Source organism: Euwallacea fornicatus, chromosome 3 (genome assembly GCF_040115645.1).
Source record: "Euwallacea fornicatus isolate EFF26 chromosome 3, ASM4011564v1, whole genome shotgun sequence".
NCBI classification, from domain to species: Eukaryota; Metazoa; Arthropoda; class Insecta; order Coleoptera; family Curculionidae; genus Euwallacea; species Euwallacea fornicatus.
In genome coordinates this window covers 2,137,485-2,156,517 of record NC_089543.1, presented here as the reverse complement: position 1 = coordinate 2,156,517, position 19,033 = coordinate 2,137,485, and the positions used below count along the sequence as shown (strand labels likewise).

The 19,033-nt window shown below is 34.0% G+C and overlaps 1 protein-coding gene across 4 annotated transcripts in view; it reads left to right on the top strand.

Moving 5' to 3' along the window:
* Positions 1 to 19,033, top strand: part of LOC136350674 (protein eva-1) — a 129,462-nt gene that overhangs the window by 65,072 nt on the left and 45,357 nt on the right. For all 4 annotated transcript variants that reach the window (XM_066302639.1, XM_066302638.1, XM_066302637.1 and 1 more), the window contains one exon: positions 18,250 to 18,470. In XM_066302639.1, the coding sequence (XP_066158736.1) occupies positions 18,250 to 18,470 (221 nt within the window). The remainder of the gene's footprint in view (positions 1 to 18,249; positions 18,471 to 19,033) is intronic.

The window sequence follows — 19,033 nt, the reverse complement described above, 5'->3', positions numbered from 1 at the left end:
CAAAGACCTAACCTGAAAAAGCTTTCAGGGTGCTACGTTGATTTTTTATTGTTTTTAAGCCGTTTTTAGCGAATGCTTTTATAGATTTTATAAATATGGAAAAATTCCGTCATCGACGCGCGATTCGAAACTTTTGTTTGAATGATTTTACTTCATCCAACAACGACGCGTAGTTAGATTCTATTGTGGGAAAATCTGGTCCTACGTTAACAACTTTAAAATGTTAGGTGACAGAGTTTAAACGCCACGATGAACTCCACGGTGTCGACCAAATAACACTCCAGATCTGAACACTCCAGATATTGTGGTGAAAATCCAAAAAACTGTACTGGAAGATAGGGATTTTAAAAAGCATTGTACATTGCATTTGGACCGAACAATTGAATATGAAAAAGTTGTGCGCAAGATGGTGGGTGCCGCGATTACTCACAATTGAATGAAAACAGCGCCGTGAGGGTGTTTCAAGAGAGTGTTTGGTAAAGTTTCGTAGCAATAAAGCCGAGTTTTTGCTTCGATTCATAACTATGGATGAAACATTGGGCCATCATTTCACACCTGAGGCGAAAGAGCAGTGAAAACAATGGACTCAAAGGGGAGAATCGGCTCCAAAGAAGGCGAAAGACGTTTCATCTGCACGAAAGGTGATTGTGTCAGTTCTTGGGATGCACGTGGCATAATTTTTATTAATTGTTTCTCTAAAGGAAAAACAATAAACAGAAAAAAATATACAGGGTGAGTCGGGAGGATCGTGCCAAACTTCAGGAGCGTGTTGTACATGAAAAATTTATGTAAAAAAACTCAAATGTTGTTATCCGATTTTCGTTAGTTTACAAGTTATGGCGTAAATATAATTAAAACATAAAATTTAAAAAAATTATAAATTTCATAAGAAATTCCATAAATTAACGTTTGGATATCATAGTAAATGTTCAAAAATATTGCCATTAACTTCTAAACATTTTCGGCTTCGTCTATGAAGAGCATTCGTTGCGCTCCTGATTGTTTCGTGTCTTTCTGTAATAGCAGCTGCAGAATTTCTAATGCGTTGAATTAGTGCATCTTGAGTGTCCACTTTTATTCTGTACACTTCAGTTTTAAACCAACCCCACAAACAATAGTCTAGTGGTGTGAGGTCTGGAGACCTTGGAGGCCAACTAATAGGGCCACCACGACCAATCCAACGTCCAGGAAAGGTACGTTTATGGTAAATAGAATCCTAGTTCAAAAATTTTATTTACGCTATAACTTGTAAACAAACGAAAATCGGATAACAACATTTGAGTTTTTTTACATTTATTTATCATGTACAACACGCTCCTGAAGTTTGGCACGATCCTCCCGACTCACCCTGTATAAATTTATTACAGCGCTTGAGCGGAAAATTAGGAAAAAGCGACCACATTTGGCGAAATAGACAGTCGTTTCATCAAAACAACACGGTATTCCACACTTCTGTCATCGCGACTGCGAAAATGAATCAAATTGGTTTCGAACTTTTTCCTCGTCCACCCTGCTTTCCAGATTTAGCCCCCTCAGATTATTTTCCATATTCGAATTTCAAAATAGAGCTTGGTGGAGTGAAATTTGCCGATAATGAAGAGGTGGAGTCCGAGATCGGTGCCTATTTTGAAACATTCGACGCTTCTTAAAATCGGGGTATAGACCATTGCAGGGAAACCTGTGTCAATTTCAAAGGAGACTAACTTGAGAATAAATGTAATGTTTTAAAACATTTTTTTTCTTTAAGTGTTAGATGAGGTATTTCTGGGACTATCCTCGCACCTCTTAGCGAAATAACTAGAAATTTTGCCTTATTTGAAACGTTCCCATGACCAAGACTAATTAAATTTTAGTAATTTAGGAGCTGCTAAACAACCTAACAACTAATCCCATATGCAGATTACCAAACTGTCCTTCCTCAGTTTGGTATGTTGGATCTTTGCATTTCCGCAACATTTATTCTTACATTTAGGAAACGCGCTTCCATGCTTAGTGGCGATAAACCCCTAAACAACTGTAACTGTCATGTTTGTTTTTAAATATGCCTTTCTCTAATTTCAAATGTAGAGAAATAGGTTAGAGCGAGGCTATTAATTTCCCCTAGTGAGTTTTGGATTGTTTCCATAAAAGTTCTCGAAACTTTCCAATTCGCGTAAACATTTTTGAACACAAATAATCGACCGACGATCTACATTTGCCTAAAAACGTTTACAGCATTCCAAGTCCTTCCACTAGTTTGTTTTAATGACATCTCTTAAAACTTCGAATGTATAATGGCAAAAGTTTTTGCTTCGCGAATTTAATGCAGCTCGGAGATGCATTTGGTCAATAAAGGCAAATTTTAATGTTTTTATTACGCATCGCATTTTTTCGCGCTTATTTCAACAAAGTACATGCTACATTTTTCTGCTTGTGACGATTCCTAAATATTATAAAAATTTCATGAATAAAAGACATTTATATTCAACGCTGTCATGTGGATATATTTTATTATCTCTCAAAAATCTCCGGATGTGGCGTCCTCGTTGAGGTAGCACTATATAAAATGCATGAAGTCAAATATAGAAATTCTTAGAAAGCTTTCGTGTTTGCCATACTTTAGAAGACGTTTTTAACTCGAAATAGTAAATTAGATAATCTATTTGAAAAAAAAAATTTGCAAATCCATTTACTTTTCACACGGACAGCATGGCGAGAACATAGATAACAGCCATGTTAATTTAATTCGCCGGTTTTTATTGGGAATTGGAATTTTTCCATGAATTCGTGCGTGGCAAAAATCCACTCTAAAACGTGAGTAAATTTTTGCACGGAATGAACATGTTGCCCAGCTTTTGCAACGCTTTTTTGTCGACACTGTGATTATTTAGATTTAATTGACATTGGAGGGCGAGGGATTAAAATAGCTAGATAACTGCTTAGGATGTTTTTGTTGTCTCTGTTGCTGATGGTCATGACAGTACTGTAGAAATTGCAGGATGTTAATTTAAAAACAAAAATTACCGATCCAAATTTATCCGATTAATTTAAATGAATGTGAAAGACTGCATTGGTTTTGAGCACTATTTATGGGTATTTAGAGTTTATAAATAATGTATGAGCGGCACATTTTTTTATTATCAATTTAACTAAAACCTATTTTTCTTTATGAATAAATATTGATGTTAAATTCAACTATGCCAATCAAGTGTTAAAACGACAATCACTCTGATTATCCGCAATCTACTGATGGCAATTACGGCTTCTTTATACAAAATATCTCGGAAAAATTAGCGCAGCGGAAAAAGAGCGAGCTAACGCAATTTACATACATTCATATATGCGAAAATCCTTCATTTTCGCGGCGAACTTTTCAAAACATTTTTTTCAGATCTTTATTCTTCTATATATTTTAATAACTGTATATTTTTTAAACGCTTTGCAGCATTTTGATCGAATAAGATACACTGAATTTTGAAGAGGTCTACATAAATAGTACCGCACAATTTCACCGTACACTTCTCTGGGATGGGCAAAATTTGTTTAAACTCGGTTAACTTTAACTGAAATTTTTGACAAATTTTTATGGCCAATATACCATCAAGTAACTTTTTGATTTCTTCCTTTATCTTCAAATTCTGGATCATTTTAGAGTAATTCGACATTTTTATAAATAAGAGTCGCATTTTTTGTCGAAACTTTCATTATTAATTTGTAGAAAAATATCAAATTACTTTTGAACTTCCAATAATTATTATGGAACAAGTGCAGTTAGGCCGAATTTATTTTTGAATGTACGTAGGTACTAATTAAAAAACTACCTACAGCCATGCTGTATCAAAAGTAATGGTGAATTGATACGCCTACAAATTTAGATTGTGTAGCGGTTCATTTTCAACGGAACCAGGGAACCATGGAAGGCACGTCCTAAAACTAAAGTTGACAACTTGGTAAAGAAAAATCCCAAAAAAAGGATTTCTTTTGTGGTACTGGTAAAGGAAAGTTGTATGTTGTTCTATAAAAAGGTTGATTTGAATTGTTTAAGGTAACTATATGGGCACAAACGCAAGTTAAATTTTATATGTTCTGCTGTAGGTTTATTTGTCTGCTTTGTTTCTCAATTCTAACTTGAAACGTGGAATTGGTCTAAAACGCTTCGGCATCTGTAAATGCGACAGCTTTTTGCGTCTCGATGGTCATGCTGGCATAATCACTTACCATAAAATACGTCTCTGTATTCCTATTCGTATTTTTGCTTAATTACTAAAATTAGGTGAAATTTGTAGTGTCATTTATTGGTAAAAATGAGCTACACTTTTATGTTCCCATTCGGTTTCAAATAAAAACTGGTCGTTTTTGATCCCTAGAAGATAACACATGATCAATCTAGCGCTATTCTGTGGGTAATTCTTTCTGATACGAAATCATCCACCGAGCGTCTTTAATATCCTCGTGGGTGGTTTTTTTTTAGTGGTGGCAATGAAAAGACTAGCAAGAGTCTTGCTATTACGCACACCAAAACCAAGACCTGTATAGTTTTGAGCTTAAACTAGATATTTTTTGCTCATCACTACTGAACGGACGGTTTCGTATGAATGTTTTTCTCAGTCCCTGTTAAGAAGAATGAATCGCTTCGCTGAATCACACTATACAATATCCATTCTCTGGTTCCACAAAGCGGTAGTCTTCGAGAAAGTTAAAACATTTATCGATTGAATTCACTAATGAAATAAATAACAATTAAATAAATTTGAATATAAAACGGTTGAATGAAAATTTAATATTGGATGTTTTCTTCCCCCTTGAAATCATTTATAAATGTAAATAGGGGAACGTTTTTTCTCACAGTTTCGAATCGGAAGTTTAGGAAATTTTCTAATTGATTTCCTTTGGAAATTCAATTAAACCGACGCCTCTTATTTAAATTTTACTTTAATTCATCTTTTAATTTTATTTTCATGTATGAACATTTTCTGTCGGATTTATTCTCTGCTTTGCCTGTGCTCTACTCAATCTGGACAATTCTTTTATTATATGATTACGTGTAATTTTCTCATGGAAAAATAATATCTTTTCAGTACAATCCTGAAATTTCTCTTTCATTCACCAGTGCAGAGCGTGTTTGTCACCTCATTATTTCGGGAACTTGAACGTGTAATGAACAACCCGGTGTCACGCAACCAGGCGAATATGAATAATTTATGGCTGTCTTTTATACGCTGAATCAGGTGTATTCCGCTCTGAATGTTGTTATTTTTATCTGCTTATTCTTTCACGACTTTGCTTTGAAGCCATTTGAATCCGAACGTAACAACCTGCTAAATTTGCATCGGGAATATTTCGAGCCATATCAAAATAAGTTTATCAACAAACAGACGGTATCTAACATAATTTAATGCTACCCTAACTTTGGAGCATATGACACTGCTATAATAGCATGTGACCCGTGTACAACATGCGGTTTACAAACTGTGCAGATGAACAGGAGAACATGTACATTATTTGCTTCTATTGTGGCCTAATATACACACTATCTTATACATACATATGTGGGGCCTTTAGAACGGCTGGCTTTGTTCCGATTTAAACATTTAGGCAGTTCTGATGTGGATCTATAGACAATATTCATGTTTCCATGTAATATAAATAGCCGGCTTTTGCCTGGTTGTTGAACAATAGAAAGAGGTACTTTTGTTCAGGACTGACTTTCTATCATCATTTAGTAACACATTTACGTACTGTCACCATAGACACCAACTGCCATCTAATTGCCTCGTAACAGCATTAAAACGCCATTAAACCTGCGTGGATTCATATCGACGTTTAAAATTGGCTTTTAGGTATGAAAATGCATCTGCTCCACCTAAGGCAATTATTACAATCTCCCTTTAAACTATGTAACTCTAATTATTAAACTTCACTTGGTTTGTTCACGTAGTTAGCTACACTTCCATTGAAACGAAAATTTTTCAGCGATGCAGCGTGGGATTAATCTAACATAGGGTGTTCGTTTAACAGCTCCTCGGACTGTTATGAGTTTACTTGTGATTGCGAAAGAAAAGCTATTCTGAAGATGTAAATGATAATTAAGAGTGATCATTAAAATTAGGATTGTGAACACCCTGTGCGTATTTTCAACAAAAGGGCATTCGTGTCTGTTAAAGCGGTCTTACATGAGAATCCACCCTAAAAAGATCAACACTTAACGTACGCTAATTGCGATATAATTTTTTTTTAGGCAATGTAAATGTTTGACATTTCTTTTAAAACGTCGTAGCTTCGAGTCACTACATCTCACGGTAAAATACACATTATGACCTTTTTAGGACACCCTGTAGGGTGATCACCAATTTCAAAATTTGCCATTCATCAGCCTCATACACATTTCCGCCATTGATTTATCCTAAGATCACAGATAAACTCACAGGAGTCTGAGGGTCGGCTAAACGAACACCCTGTAAATATTGTTCGTAACTCTGCAGGATCCTTTTAATCTTAATGTAATTGAGTCACAGCCGGCAAAATGAAATATATATATATACATAAAGAGACTGAATATCCCCCTTGGAAGCGAAAGTAAATGAGAGTGTTAAGAAGATTTGCTCAAAAGAATACATAAAAAGTAACGCTAATCTGTCATAATGTTACCCTCATATTTTTTTCGACTTACATAAACGCTTTCCGTATTTTGGTTTGTGTTTGCCTTGTTCCTTTTAACCGATTAACTCAACAAGTTACGTGATTGTTAATACGTAAAAGCACTTGCGAAATGATTATTAAGTTGAACAACGACAAAACGCATTCAAAATGCAGATGACGCCGGGACAAAAAGATGAATGATGCAACTGAACAGTTCTTTGCAAGTGATTTTAAGCCTTAAGATAGGAAACTCATTTGGGAAATGCTATTTATGGACAACAAGGCTTACATACTAATAGCTTGGTGTATCGTGTATGCCTGAGTTATGCTAAGAATTAAGTGCTTTGATGTTACACGAGTCCACATTTTGATTTGATCAATAAAGCAAACATTCTCTCGAAAACGTATTTCTTATTTCGATATTTCCATAACATGATTTTCCTGTGGGGGTTTATACAAGGGAAGCAGCCTTCATAGGGGATGCGTTCAATATTGACACTTTGCTCCATCGGAGGAATATTTCAATTTCCACGAGAAATATATTTAAAATTAATTTATATTGTAAGAAGTGTATGAGTCCAATAAAAAAGTTATTGCTATTTCATTGGAACAATAAAACAAGATAATCGTAAAAGGGCCTCGATTGACTTATTTGATGGTATCATTCATTTAATAGGCTTGGAATTCCTCTTAACTTTTCCCCTTAAACTATATCAAGCCCATTTTGAAGATTCTAACTGGCACATTTCACTTTCGTCTAATATATTCACCCCAAGAAGTCGGATTTATTAAGGGACGGTCTCATTGCTATCACTTTTCAGTTGGCCCGAAACAATTCCAGCGACGCCAATCGTCGGCTCAGTTGGTAAATACTGGACGGTTTTTATAAACCATTTCTTTTCGAATATGTTATACCATATCTAGTTTGTATGTTTATGTAGTTGCAATCAGCTCTGTAGATATTCTAAATTAATAAAAGGTAAAATGATAAAAATGAATATGCAAAGCGTTTCTGAAAGACAATAAGGTAAACTTTTGGACGTATAAAGTAAATCAAGATATGAATTAAACCTCATTATAATTTTTTTCTGAAAGTATCCCCTTAAGGAGGAATTAAATCCTAAAGTATAATCTCCAGAATCACTCGTTTCTAATTAAGTTTTTCGTTGCCGAAGGTGAAATTGTGAAATTTGCATACATTAACAGTGAGGAACTACCTGCCAGCATGTTACTGAATAATTTTTAACAAAGAAGTAGTGTTACTAATATTTTTTCTCAAAATAAAAATAATTTCCGAACATTTCCTTCAATTTAGAAGAAAAATATTATCTTCATTTTCTCGTGTGACGCAACACAGTCAAGTAAAAAAATAAAAATGAGTTTAACGCAACAAAAAGGGCCTTCACCACATATGGGCCTCAGGTATAGGCCTGTCACGTCCCGTCTAAGTGGAATTATAGCAGTTCCATCGAATTGATGAACTACTCCATTCTGGGACGCTTAAAAGCTGAACAATCCGACAAAACATGTTCGGATGTGTACCCTTGCAGTAAGCAGACTGGCCACCATCTTCATGTTTCTCTTTTGTCTCGAAAAGAGTCGACTATGTATTCGTTAAGATACCAAAGGAACAATAAGATTTTTTTTGTTCCCGTATGTTGCTGTTTCGTTAAAAATTTAAGACCCTGGGAGAGTACAAAGTCACTTTGTGTCCACCAAAATGACTGAAACTGTCCATATTTCAGTTTTGTATGTCCTTAACATATGTGCGGTAACACACTGTATCAACCAAAGACACTTGAGCATAGTGAATTTAGGAAAAAGTACAGGCAGAATAGTAACGGGGTAAGTTAACATCTACACCGCGGAACAATAAGTCACGACTTTTATTTCCTGCTTTAACTCTCAGCTTATACTTTCACGTTTATCACCTCGAATGAAGACACGCAATGGAGCGAAACATTTGCTTTTCATTGCAATAACAAGAAAAACATGTTGGAACCTGCAGAACCATTTGAAAAAACATGGAATAAAAACATAAAAGTTTCCATATGTTGCTTTGGTAGTTACGTACCTTTAGCCTACTGTATTTCATGAGCAAGAATAGAGAAACATACGTTTAATCACTCAAAAGTGGAGTGCAAAATGTTGAAGCCCCATCTTTTTTCATGTGCGGTATGGAGAGGCCCCTCCCCGCTGTCGAGGAGCGCTGGAGGATACCGTAGGGGAACCTTTGTACTGAAACGAATGGGAGGGGGTTACCTCATTCGTATCCACAAAAGGGAAATTTGTAAAAAGATAGGAAATTTCAGCCCTCCCGTAGCCTTAAAATGTGTGGTATTGCGTACAGGATTCCACTAACAGTAACGAATTGGGGAATAGCTCCTTGACTGAGGATCTTTTCTCTAGAGAAAAAGCTACATTTTCGACCATTAAAGTGCTTGACTTCGTGGCTCAGGTGGAAGTCAATCTCTCCTCAGTACAAACCGCCTTCAGACGTGGTGCTACTAAATAAAGAATCGTCCAGTTTTTAGAAGAATCTTTCTTGAAGTTTACTCCTCTAAAGCCATCCAATAACGACAGGTATCCCAACGACTGATCGTTCAACAAATCCACTCTGAAAGTAGCGAGAGCAAACGAAAAGCGAAGATCCCATTTCCTCTCGCAGAAGGTTCGTTCCCCAGAACTCATCAGTTGGAAATACGTAAGAGGAATTTTTCTTAAGAAGGGGCTATTTGAGGTCAATCTAATCCTTCCAATTCTTTGTTCTCCATCGTAATCTTCCCTTAAACTATATTGTCGAAATACATCATATAAATGTTTTTCAATCCATGAATTCACTCGTTTTATTTATCATTTAATGTCGACCACCTATACATTTCACTACAATTAAAAAACTGAAATTAAGTTTTTTGAAACAACGATTTTTCGTTCAAAAAAATATAAACAAATTCATGTAGTTCTACCATTTTCAAATATAACTATAAAGCTATTGGTATAGATTTACAGGAAAAAAGTTATTTTCAAATGGGAAATAATTAACTTGAGCTCCATTTGAAAAATGGGGAATTTTTGTCACACAAATCACATTATGAAATGTAAACAGCCATATGTAGCGTCAAAAATTTTTGTTGATTTTTACAGTCATGGTAATTATTTAGCGAAATGTAGCTAAACATTTTTGCTTTAAACGTTATAGATTTTCCTAGAAGATCGGCTAAATTCGTTATAAACTACTATGTCCTAATGCGGTTACTTCGTAAATGAATTACTGAACATTCCGCTCGGTTGGAAATTACCTAAATAATATTTTCCAAATTTTTCTGTGACCAAAGAAAGGACAATATTCATTGGCCAAAAGTCATTTTTTTGGACAAAATTTTATTGTGACACTTGTTTTGCTTTAAAATTTTCAGCTTTTTGTTAATTAAAGAAAGACGGAATTCTTGTACGAAAATCCTCAAATATGACAGTTTTTGGACTAGATGTCATAACCACAAATGTAATTTTCCCACATTACCAGTCCAAAAGAGATTTTTATAAAGTGTTTGAAGATCAAATTTCTGCAGTACCAGCAGTTTATTCGAAGTTCAAGTACATCCTATCTACAAATTGAACTTGTTACTGCATAGTGTCACATAATTAAAGAAATGAAAAAAAACATTCACTAAATTTATCAAAGCTTTTATAGTGCCATTTCACTTAAGTGTCAATATAACATTCTGTGTGGTTGTTTTCAAGAAAGAAAATTTATTACCACTTTTTACCACATCATCCGATAAAAGATCCATCAAACCTAGTAGATTCACATTGCAATATATCATTTCGATGGTGTGTTTTACAGGATTAGGGATTTTATGTTTTGCCACAATTTCGAATAGGACGGTCAAAGCCGTCGTTGTATCGCCTCTGTAAGTGTTATAAATTTAGGGACCTACATCTCGCTAGATGACCTTTTATTTTATATTCGGCCCTCTTTCTGTGTGAAGTTTTCCATTCAAACGGTTTAATTCCTTTTAGATTTTAACGAGCCTTCTTAAAGTGCACTTCTAACTAATTGAACCCAGCCGCACATTCGACTGCCATGTATGGGAAGAAAAATTTAAAATTCTCATAGAAGCGTAATATAAATCGAAATTGGCCAAGATTCCTCAGCCAATGCGGGAGTATTTTATTGAAGTGTAAAACCGATATTTGACCCACCCTGTTTTTGAGGGTTTGCGAATTGGGAAATCTGCTTTTGAGATAGGTAACGGTTATTCGTTATGAAATCTTGTGCCGTTAAACTTTAATGCAATTAATTATTGCTCGGTCTCGGAAATTTGTCCCATCTAAGCGCTTTATTTAGGTCCATTTAACTCGACTAAGTGGCACTTTTACTTATGTGAGCGTCACGTGATATCTAGTGTGTAACGCTTCTTTGTCCATTCGTGAAAGATTAATGATCCAAAGGAGATAAAGTAACGTCAACCGTCTCTTGCGGTTTGCTGTTCCATTTTCTAAATAGCAGAACAATACGGTTTATGCTTGAAAGCTCTATTTGTAATTAATTAGTTCAAAGCGTACGTGCAACTGATCGAACATTTGAGTGCCGATGTAATTCCTCTTTTTTTAATCAGGCCCAATTAAATTTTACTGCTGGCAACGACATTTTAAACGGTAAATTTTAATCACTTACTAATTACATTATTGCCACTGTTTTATAAGCAAATTTACACCAAATATAACTGCAATGGACTTTTTATAGACATTTAAATAAATATGGATAAATCTCCCGCATAACAGCAACTATTGTTTATAATTTTGGGGAACACCAAACAAACACAATTAATTTCTAAACATGGGCTGCCTAACCACCTTCATCAATAAACCATTGATCAATAATAATTAACAACAAGGTAGCACATACTGTACAGGAAAAAACGGCTAACTGAATCTGTTTCGTGCTTTACACATAAACTTGTCGAAACTTAGGGCGACATTTCCGGAAAGTTTTCGATGCACAGTCTCAAATTTAGCCGGAACTGTTATGCCTAAGCTTAACTACTTTAAAAGTATTTCTTATAAAGTTCAAAAGTTTCCTACGTTTATTAGAAAACTTGTACGGCTTATTGATTTAACGTTATTATAGTTTCAGTGTCGTTACTTTAGGTTGCTTGAGATGCGAGAACGATCATAGAGAGCTTATGATTAACCTGAAAGCAGGAACATCTGTGTTTTAAAAACATGTATAGTAAATAAACGTAACATATGGGCAACCAGGGATAACTGTTGTTAATTGCTCATATATCTTTAAAATTATACAATTATCAACCCAGTGTAGGTAACTGCGAATTAGAGAAAAATCCATAAAGTCGGAAAAAATATTGAGCGAAAAATAACCTTAACAAATGTGTAAAAATCACGTCAAATCAGGTTAGTCAGTCCGATTACTGATACCGATTCAGTTCTGATTCCCCACGCGATGAGGGAAAAACAGGTCAACTTAGCTTCTTTAACAATTGTAGAAGTCGTAATATTACTTGAGAAACATCTAGGAAAAACATCACGTTAATTCCGGTTATTTCGGGTTGCCAAAAAAAATTGTATAGATTAAAATCAGTTCTGGTTCCTTGCGACATAAGTAAAAAATTAGGTCAGTTGAGATTGTTGAAGAACCGATGAAAACATGAGGTAAGTTTAGATTGTCTCGGGTCACCGAGGATCTAAAGAAACAATCAAATTAATTTAGATTAATTCAATTTACGTAGTCCTTAGGGACCGTTATTGCGGAAATATTAGGTTTATCCAGGTTATTAAGACACTGGAGAAAAAATTATCAGATTAGTTTAAGATCCTTAAGAAACTCAGAGATGCAAAAGAAAGGTTAATTTAGGCCCCGCAAAGAATAAAGAAATTGTGGGGTTATTTCAGGTGACTGAGAAAATGAAGTAAATATCAGATAATTTTACAAACCGAAGAACTGACGAAATCATTGTAATTATCTTAGTTTACATTTCTTATCCACTCGCGAAAAAAAAGTTGGTCCAATCAAACAAGAGAAAAATGAGCAGCAGTTTAAACCTGATTACCGATACAGGGTGTACAAACCTATTCAGGGCTCTCGAACTTTTTTAAAAGAACTGAAAAAATATATATACTTTCCGTAATTTTCACAAGCAAAATTCGTATCCACCTTTCTGAAATGTTAAAAGGAACTGATTTTTTTTGTCTCTATAAACGTAAGAACAATAGGGCATAAATTGTTCCAATAAACTTTCGAAAAATATAGAGTTTAAAAATAAACGTGACCAAGAGTTTTCAATTACTAAAATCATGAAGAACTAAACGGTCGCCAAGGTGAAACGAAAATAAGAAATTCTTTTATTTTATTAAATCTCGTCAAACTAGGAGCAAATTAAAATTAAACAATTCTTCAGGGTCTACAAATAGATCGACCTTTCCTCCTCGAATAGTATTAAATTATTTTACCCCTATATCACAAATTTTTAACAAGTATCTGCGATCTACTATTGGTCTTGATCAATCTTTTATTTGATAACAAATATCACTTGAAATGAATCTGTGGAGCTTCATTATTTAATGATTACCCACTGACAAAGGACGTCTTTAAAATAACGACGGCTATTTCGGTGATGAATCGATGTAGGAACTGCAACTACGATATTAGAGTACAATCTGAGAAGCAGTCCTTGGGGACAAATCCGTAACACCCCGAATCCGATTTTTGGTAAAAGGCAGTTTTGGTCTCGCTATTATTCTTGTTAACCAGCTTTGAGTTTCTAATGGATTTTACGTCATAATTTATTATTTCAGATGCCTTTTAAAAACAGTTTTCCCGCGAAACATCTGATTGAGTATTCCTCTTAGTCAGAAAATTAATTGGGTTAAAAGAAAAATTTATTACCCTCTTGTTAACACCTACTCTTTAATCAGGGTTGCCAAAGCATTAACTTAATGAAAAATTGATTAAAGTATATATTGGCTTTACAGGGGGTAGTTTTTCCATAAGTGCCTCGCTAAATCACTAGGCACAATCTGATTTTGATAAATTATGGCCGTTCACCCTCGAAAATCTTCAACTATTCAATATTAAATTTCCATATAATGATACGGAAAGTGGATAAATTATGTATGTTCATGAAGTAAACATTATCCATAATTCCTCGCCCTAATGGTAATCTCAGCACATGTAGGTACTTTGTGTAATCAATTACTCAATTTTTCAATAGAAGCTATTTCAAAACCATTTTTCTCTCAGTTCCTAAAATTATCTCTGCAATTCGAAGACAGTTAAAAATTTGATGCCTCGTTAATTCCATTCTTTTATTTTATTTTTATCAAAAGCGTAGACTTTAAATGGCTCACTTACCCCACGAAAAATATTAATTCCTTCCTGATATAATAAAGCACCGAGTACCTGATAAAATTTAATGTCCCGCAAACGAGAAAAAAATATTTATTCTAGATTTAACGGTTAATGTCCCTCTTATTCAATCTTCGGGGAAGCTGAAGTTACACGATCCAAATCCCTTAATTTTGTTTGAGTAGTCCCCTGAGCGGTGCATATACAGGATGTTTCTTAATAGATGGTAAAAAATGAAATGGATGAGTCATGTGCTTATTTTAAGATAAAAACTTGATATAAAGGCATATCCTAAATGGCTTTCATTTGATTTACAAGGTTCCGAATTTTCATTTTTTTTCCCATTAATTTCTGTGTCATTTATGTCGATAATTAACTAAAAATTTGTAGTAACAATCCTCTTGGCATTACGAACAAACTGAAATAACAATTATTTCAAATACTATACAGAGCATTACTTTTTTCGCGGTTGCTCTCAACATTTTACATCGCAACTTTTTTTATGACATTTTTCGATTTTATTCAGTCACTTTACTTAATTCCTTATGTCGTTTATTAACTCTTTTGCCTTTTCAGTTACTTTATTGGGAACAATAATTTGAGTGATATTTGCAGAAATATCTATCCATGTTCGCACCGATTGACCGAAGAATATAATAAAGCGGCAAGGTAATAAATTGTTGAAAAATTGTAAATGCTTGTTAAACAATTAGAAAAACACCTGAAATTTTTATAGAGGTCGGCAGACCACGAGAAGAAGGGTAGAATCTTGTATCTTGGTGGGAGGAAAATATTTTCAGCAGTTGCTTTGACTACAATCCAAATTGGTAGTTTTCATTTTTGTAAATATCTCTTGAAACATTGTTCCTCATAAAAAGCCGAAGAAATAATAAAAGACATAAAAGATGGAATGAAGTTAATAAATAGAATCTAAAAATGTCATAAAAAAAGTTCTGATGTGAAATATTTAGAGCTACCATGCGAAAGGTTGCGCCCTGTAAAGTGTTTTAAATAATTGTTATTTTAGTTAGTCCAAAATGATTGTTACTACTTACCATTTTTAAGTTAATTATATTTGCAAATAACAGAAAAATTAATGAAAATCGACAAATAAAATGAAAATTCAACACCCTTTTAATCAACATGGAAGCAATTTAGGGTACATGAAATTTTTATCTTAAAATAACCTCACAAACCACCCATTTCATTTTTTACCATCTAGTAAGAAATACCCTGTATAGTCTGGACAATACAGTACAAAGTTCAACTGGAAACAATAAAAATATTTTGCATTGTTAAATCGTTTTAAACGAAAAGTGAACACTCCGCATTAAAGCGCAAAACCATCATAAAAAAAACTATCAAAAACCATAAATTCGCGTTCATCTAAGATATGTAGCCTTTCTCGGAAATTAATTACAGTTCCATCGGGAAAAAAGTTTTATGACAAAGAAAGTTTTAATTTGTGTTTGCTGTTTTATATTCCACTGTTCCGACATTGCCTGATAGCTCATCAAAAAGTTTTCCGCGGTAAACATCATCCGACTTAACTGAAGTAATGAGTTATCCGTGCTTGTGTCACCGTGTCACAAGAATTTTCTTTCGCTAAAATAATGCTGAATTATGCGCGTTTAGATGCTGCGAATTCAAAACGTTGTTTACATAAATATACGTATTTCCAAGGGTAAGGAAATGGTATTTTAATTTAAAAAAAAAATAGAACAACGAGGGCGATGATGATATTTTTTAATATTTTTCTGCGGCAATAGATTTATAGTTTCGATAAATTTATTAATTTTATTAATAATTATAATTTGCCGATGTTAATGGCCTAAACAGCGAAAGGAGCAGCGGCGAAAAAAAGAAAAGTAAACTCCCAACACATTAAGCAGATATACAAGATGTCCCGGAATTAGTATACAACTGAACCACCGAACGCCTCATGGAAAAATCTGACGATTTAAATTAATGAACAGGGCGTTCGAATTTGGAGTATTTTGACAGAAAAATCCCATTTCTCTCTTAGATAGAGAAAAACCGGCATACATGTCAAGAGTTCGATTTACAAGAAAATATTAATGGCGAAAACCGTATTTTGATATTTTTACAGTCCACAGAGCTAGAGGGCTTTTTTAAAATTTTGACCATTCTCAAAATTCCTCATAACTGTTTTGTTTAGAACAATATTGAAGTAAAACAAAAACATTCTTAACACACTTTTTTTATATTATTGCAGTGAGGTGCTTAATTTTTTGCTACAGCGTACCGTTTTGTCAAAAACCGACATAATTTCTTTATTTTAAATGAAAATCACTGTCAGCTATGACTTCAACAAAATATCCATTTTCAACTGTGTAAGTATGTCTATAGTTATTTTCGAAAATAACTGAAGTTTTAAACCTTTTGTGCTTATAGTCAAGCTGGTTTTAGCATCAGCTGTCCAAGCAACATTATTTATTTTATATTTTAATTTTTACATAATAAATTTTTAATGTTTAGTGTCGATTTAGTGCCGATTTTTTAAGAAAAAGTAATAGATAACTATGAGAAATATTGACATAATAGTGTTTCATATTATCAAAATAAAACTCACAAGCAGTCTGTGAATTGTAGTTCCATAGCTATCCCGAACGACATCAACCAGATACAAGACTGCTTAACAAATTGAAAAATAATTAAAAAAATTATGGAAACTTCAAAAAATGTAGATCACAACACTACAATTTAAATGAAAATAACAAATTAAGGAACTAGATGTAATTGGAGAAGTTTTTTAAAGATCCAAACATATCGTTTATTTTTGAAAATAACTATAGACACACTTACATAGCTGAAAATTGTTTAAAATTGACACTTTTTTGAAGTCATAGCCGATTGTGATTTTCATTTAAAATAGAAAAGTTTTGTTGGCTTTTGGCGAAGCGATACACTGTAGCAAGAAACTAAGCACGACTTTGGAATCACATGGAAAAAGCGCCTTAAAATGTTTTTTGTTTTATTTCAATTATATCCTAAACAAAAAAATTGTGAGGAATTTTGAAAATGATTGAAGTTAGAAAAACGCTCTCTAGCGCCGTGGACTGTAAAGATATCAAAATATGGTTTTCGCCATTAAAATTTCCTCAAAAGTCAAGCTCTTGAAATATATGTTAGTTTTTCCCTATCTGACCGGGAAATGGTATTTTCCTATCAGAAAACTCTAAATACGAACACCCTGTACGTGAATTTAAAAATTACTGATTAAACGCCGACAATACACTGTATAATATTTTATGCGAAGCAGTAAAAAAGTTGCGAACTTATAAACGTATTATGGAAATAGTCGCCGACAGAGCCCTGTACACTCCACATCAAAATTCGAATTAAATCAAACTTTTCCACGTCAAGAAAACCTCAAATATCAAGTTATAAAGTTTCATGCCATATGTTAACAATAAGAGAAAACCTTGTTCACGTTCACTATTCTCTTTTGGATATAGATAAATCAGGTTAAACCTTAATATATATGGTGTTTCATAATTAATTACTTTAATTTCAGCCGTAATTCTCCGTTATATTTTACAAAGAAATATCGCTACATACATGTGTCCTAATTTGCTTTACTTCCGAAATGTAAGGTGTCCAAGTTTTCGACCGCAGGCTATTGACCAAGCTCCTACCGCTTTTGCTTCTGCTAACTTACAGCTCATCTTTAACAAATTTGGATTTTCAGGCAAGAATCGTTTCTTTGAAGTCACAAAATTGACACCAAAAATAATTTGCCGTGTTAGCTTAAAACATGAATTTAAATTTGAATATTACAACAATGAGTTTGAGTGTAATAAAGGTACAGAATTTCGAAATTTTATTTTATGTTCTTTAAAGATTTGAAGTCTAATCTGAAGCAATTTTTATTGCTCGACACTCGGCTATCCGTTTTAAGGGTAAATAAATCCTTAATTACGATTCGCCTTGGTCCATTCCCATTAAGTAAGAGCCACTGAATTGCCGACAAGCTTACATTAGCAAGTACAAGACACCATCTTAATTTATTGTGAGCTTAACATCAGTGTTTCTTTTATTCATGTCCGTTATCGCTTTTGGTCCACTAAACTCGGGGCGTCATATTTTTATTTTAGTGAGGGCAGTTCTGGCACAGTTTCAAGATGGCGAGAAAACTGAGCTATCAAAGCTTTTTGACGTGATATAATTTAGATCGATTTATCGCTGTGTAAAGTTGTCCTATTTTAATATCTCCGCTTAATAGAACTGTTGTTTATTTTTAGCCCTTCTTTCTGGGACCTTACGGACGTACCAGAGGGCAGGATGCGACAACGAAACAGTGACTTTAAAATGTCCGGCAGGAACGAGTATAGCCGTCCAGATAGCGCAGTATGGAAAATCCGCAGCGTCAAAAGGGTTGTGCTCGAAATTGACATCAACTGCAGCCAGTATTTACCCGGACATTTCCGCCTCGACTGTTTGCCTTTTACCCAATAGCATACAGGTCAGTATCATATATTTAATCCTTCGGGGCCATTTTTAACAAACAGACACTATTAATCCTAGGCTAACTCTCCTCGCATTAAAACTCCTCGAATTATCCCACTTTTCATACATCTCATGAATTTTTCCATTAAATATCTAAAGAAATAGTCAATATTTGAATAACCGAGAAAAAAATACAAACACGAGATATATCAGTTTTCTATCATGGAACATGCAATTTCCGGCTCAACCGAAGGTTTCCATGTATTCGAATCGAAGCGGCCATTGCTCCTAAAGGCAAAACCTAAAGATCGGACCTGATGTTTTGTTTTAAATGGAAGGTCTTGTTAAGAGAAATCCTTTTTCTATTTTCCTATGAATACGAGAGAATAAGATTTGAATTTCGTTTTATTCTGTTAGAAGCATGCGGTATAAAATTTAATTCGGGAGAAGTTTTCTTGTTCATTTCCAGTTCCAAGGCGGTCTCTTTGACTTGATAAATCTTGCATATGAAAATTCAGTTATAAATAATTATTTGCAAAGCCTCCAAGGAATACTTTACTCTAAATCCTTGCCAGTGTT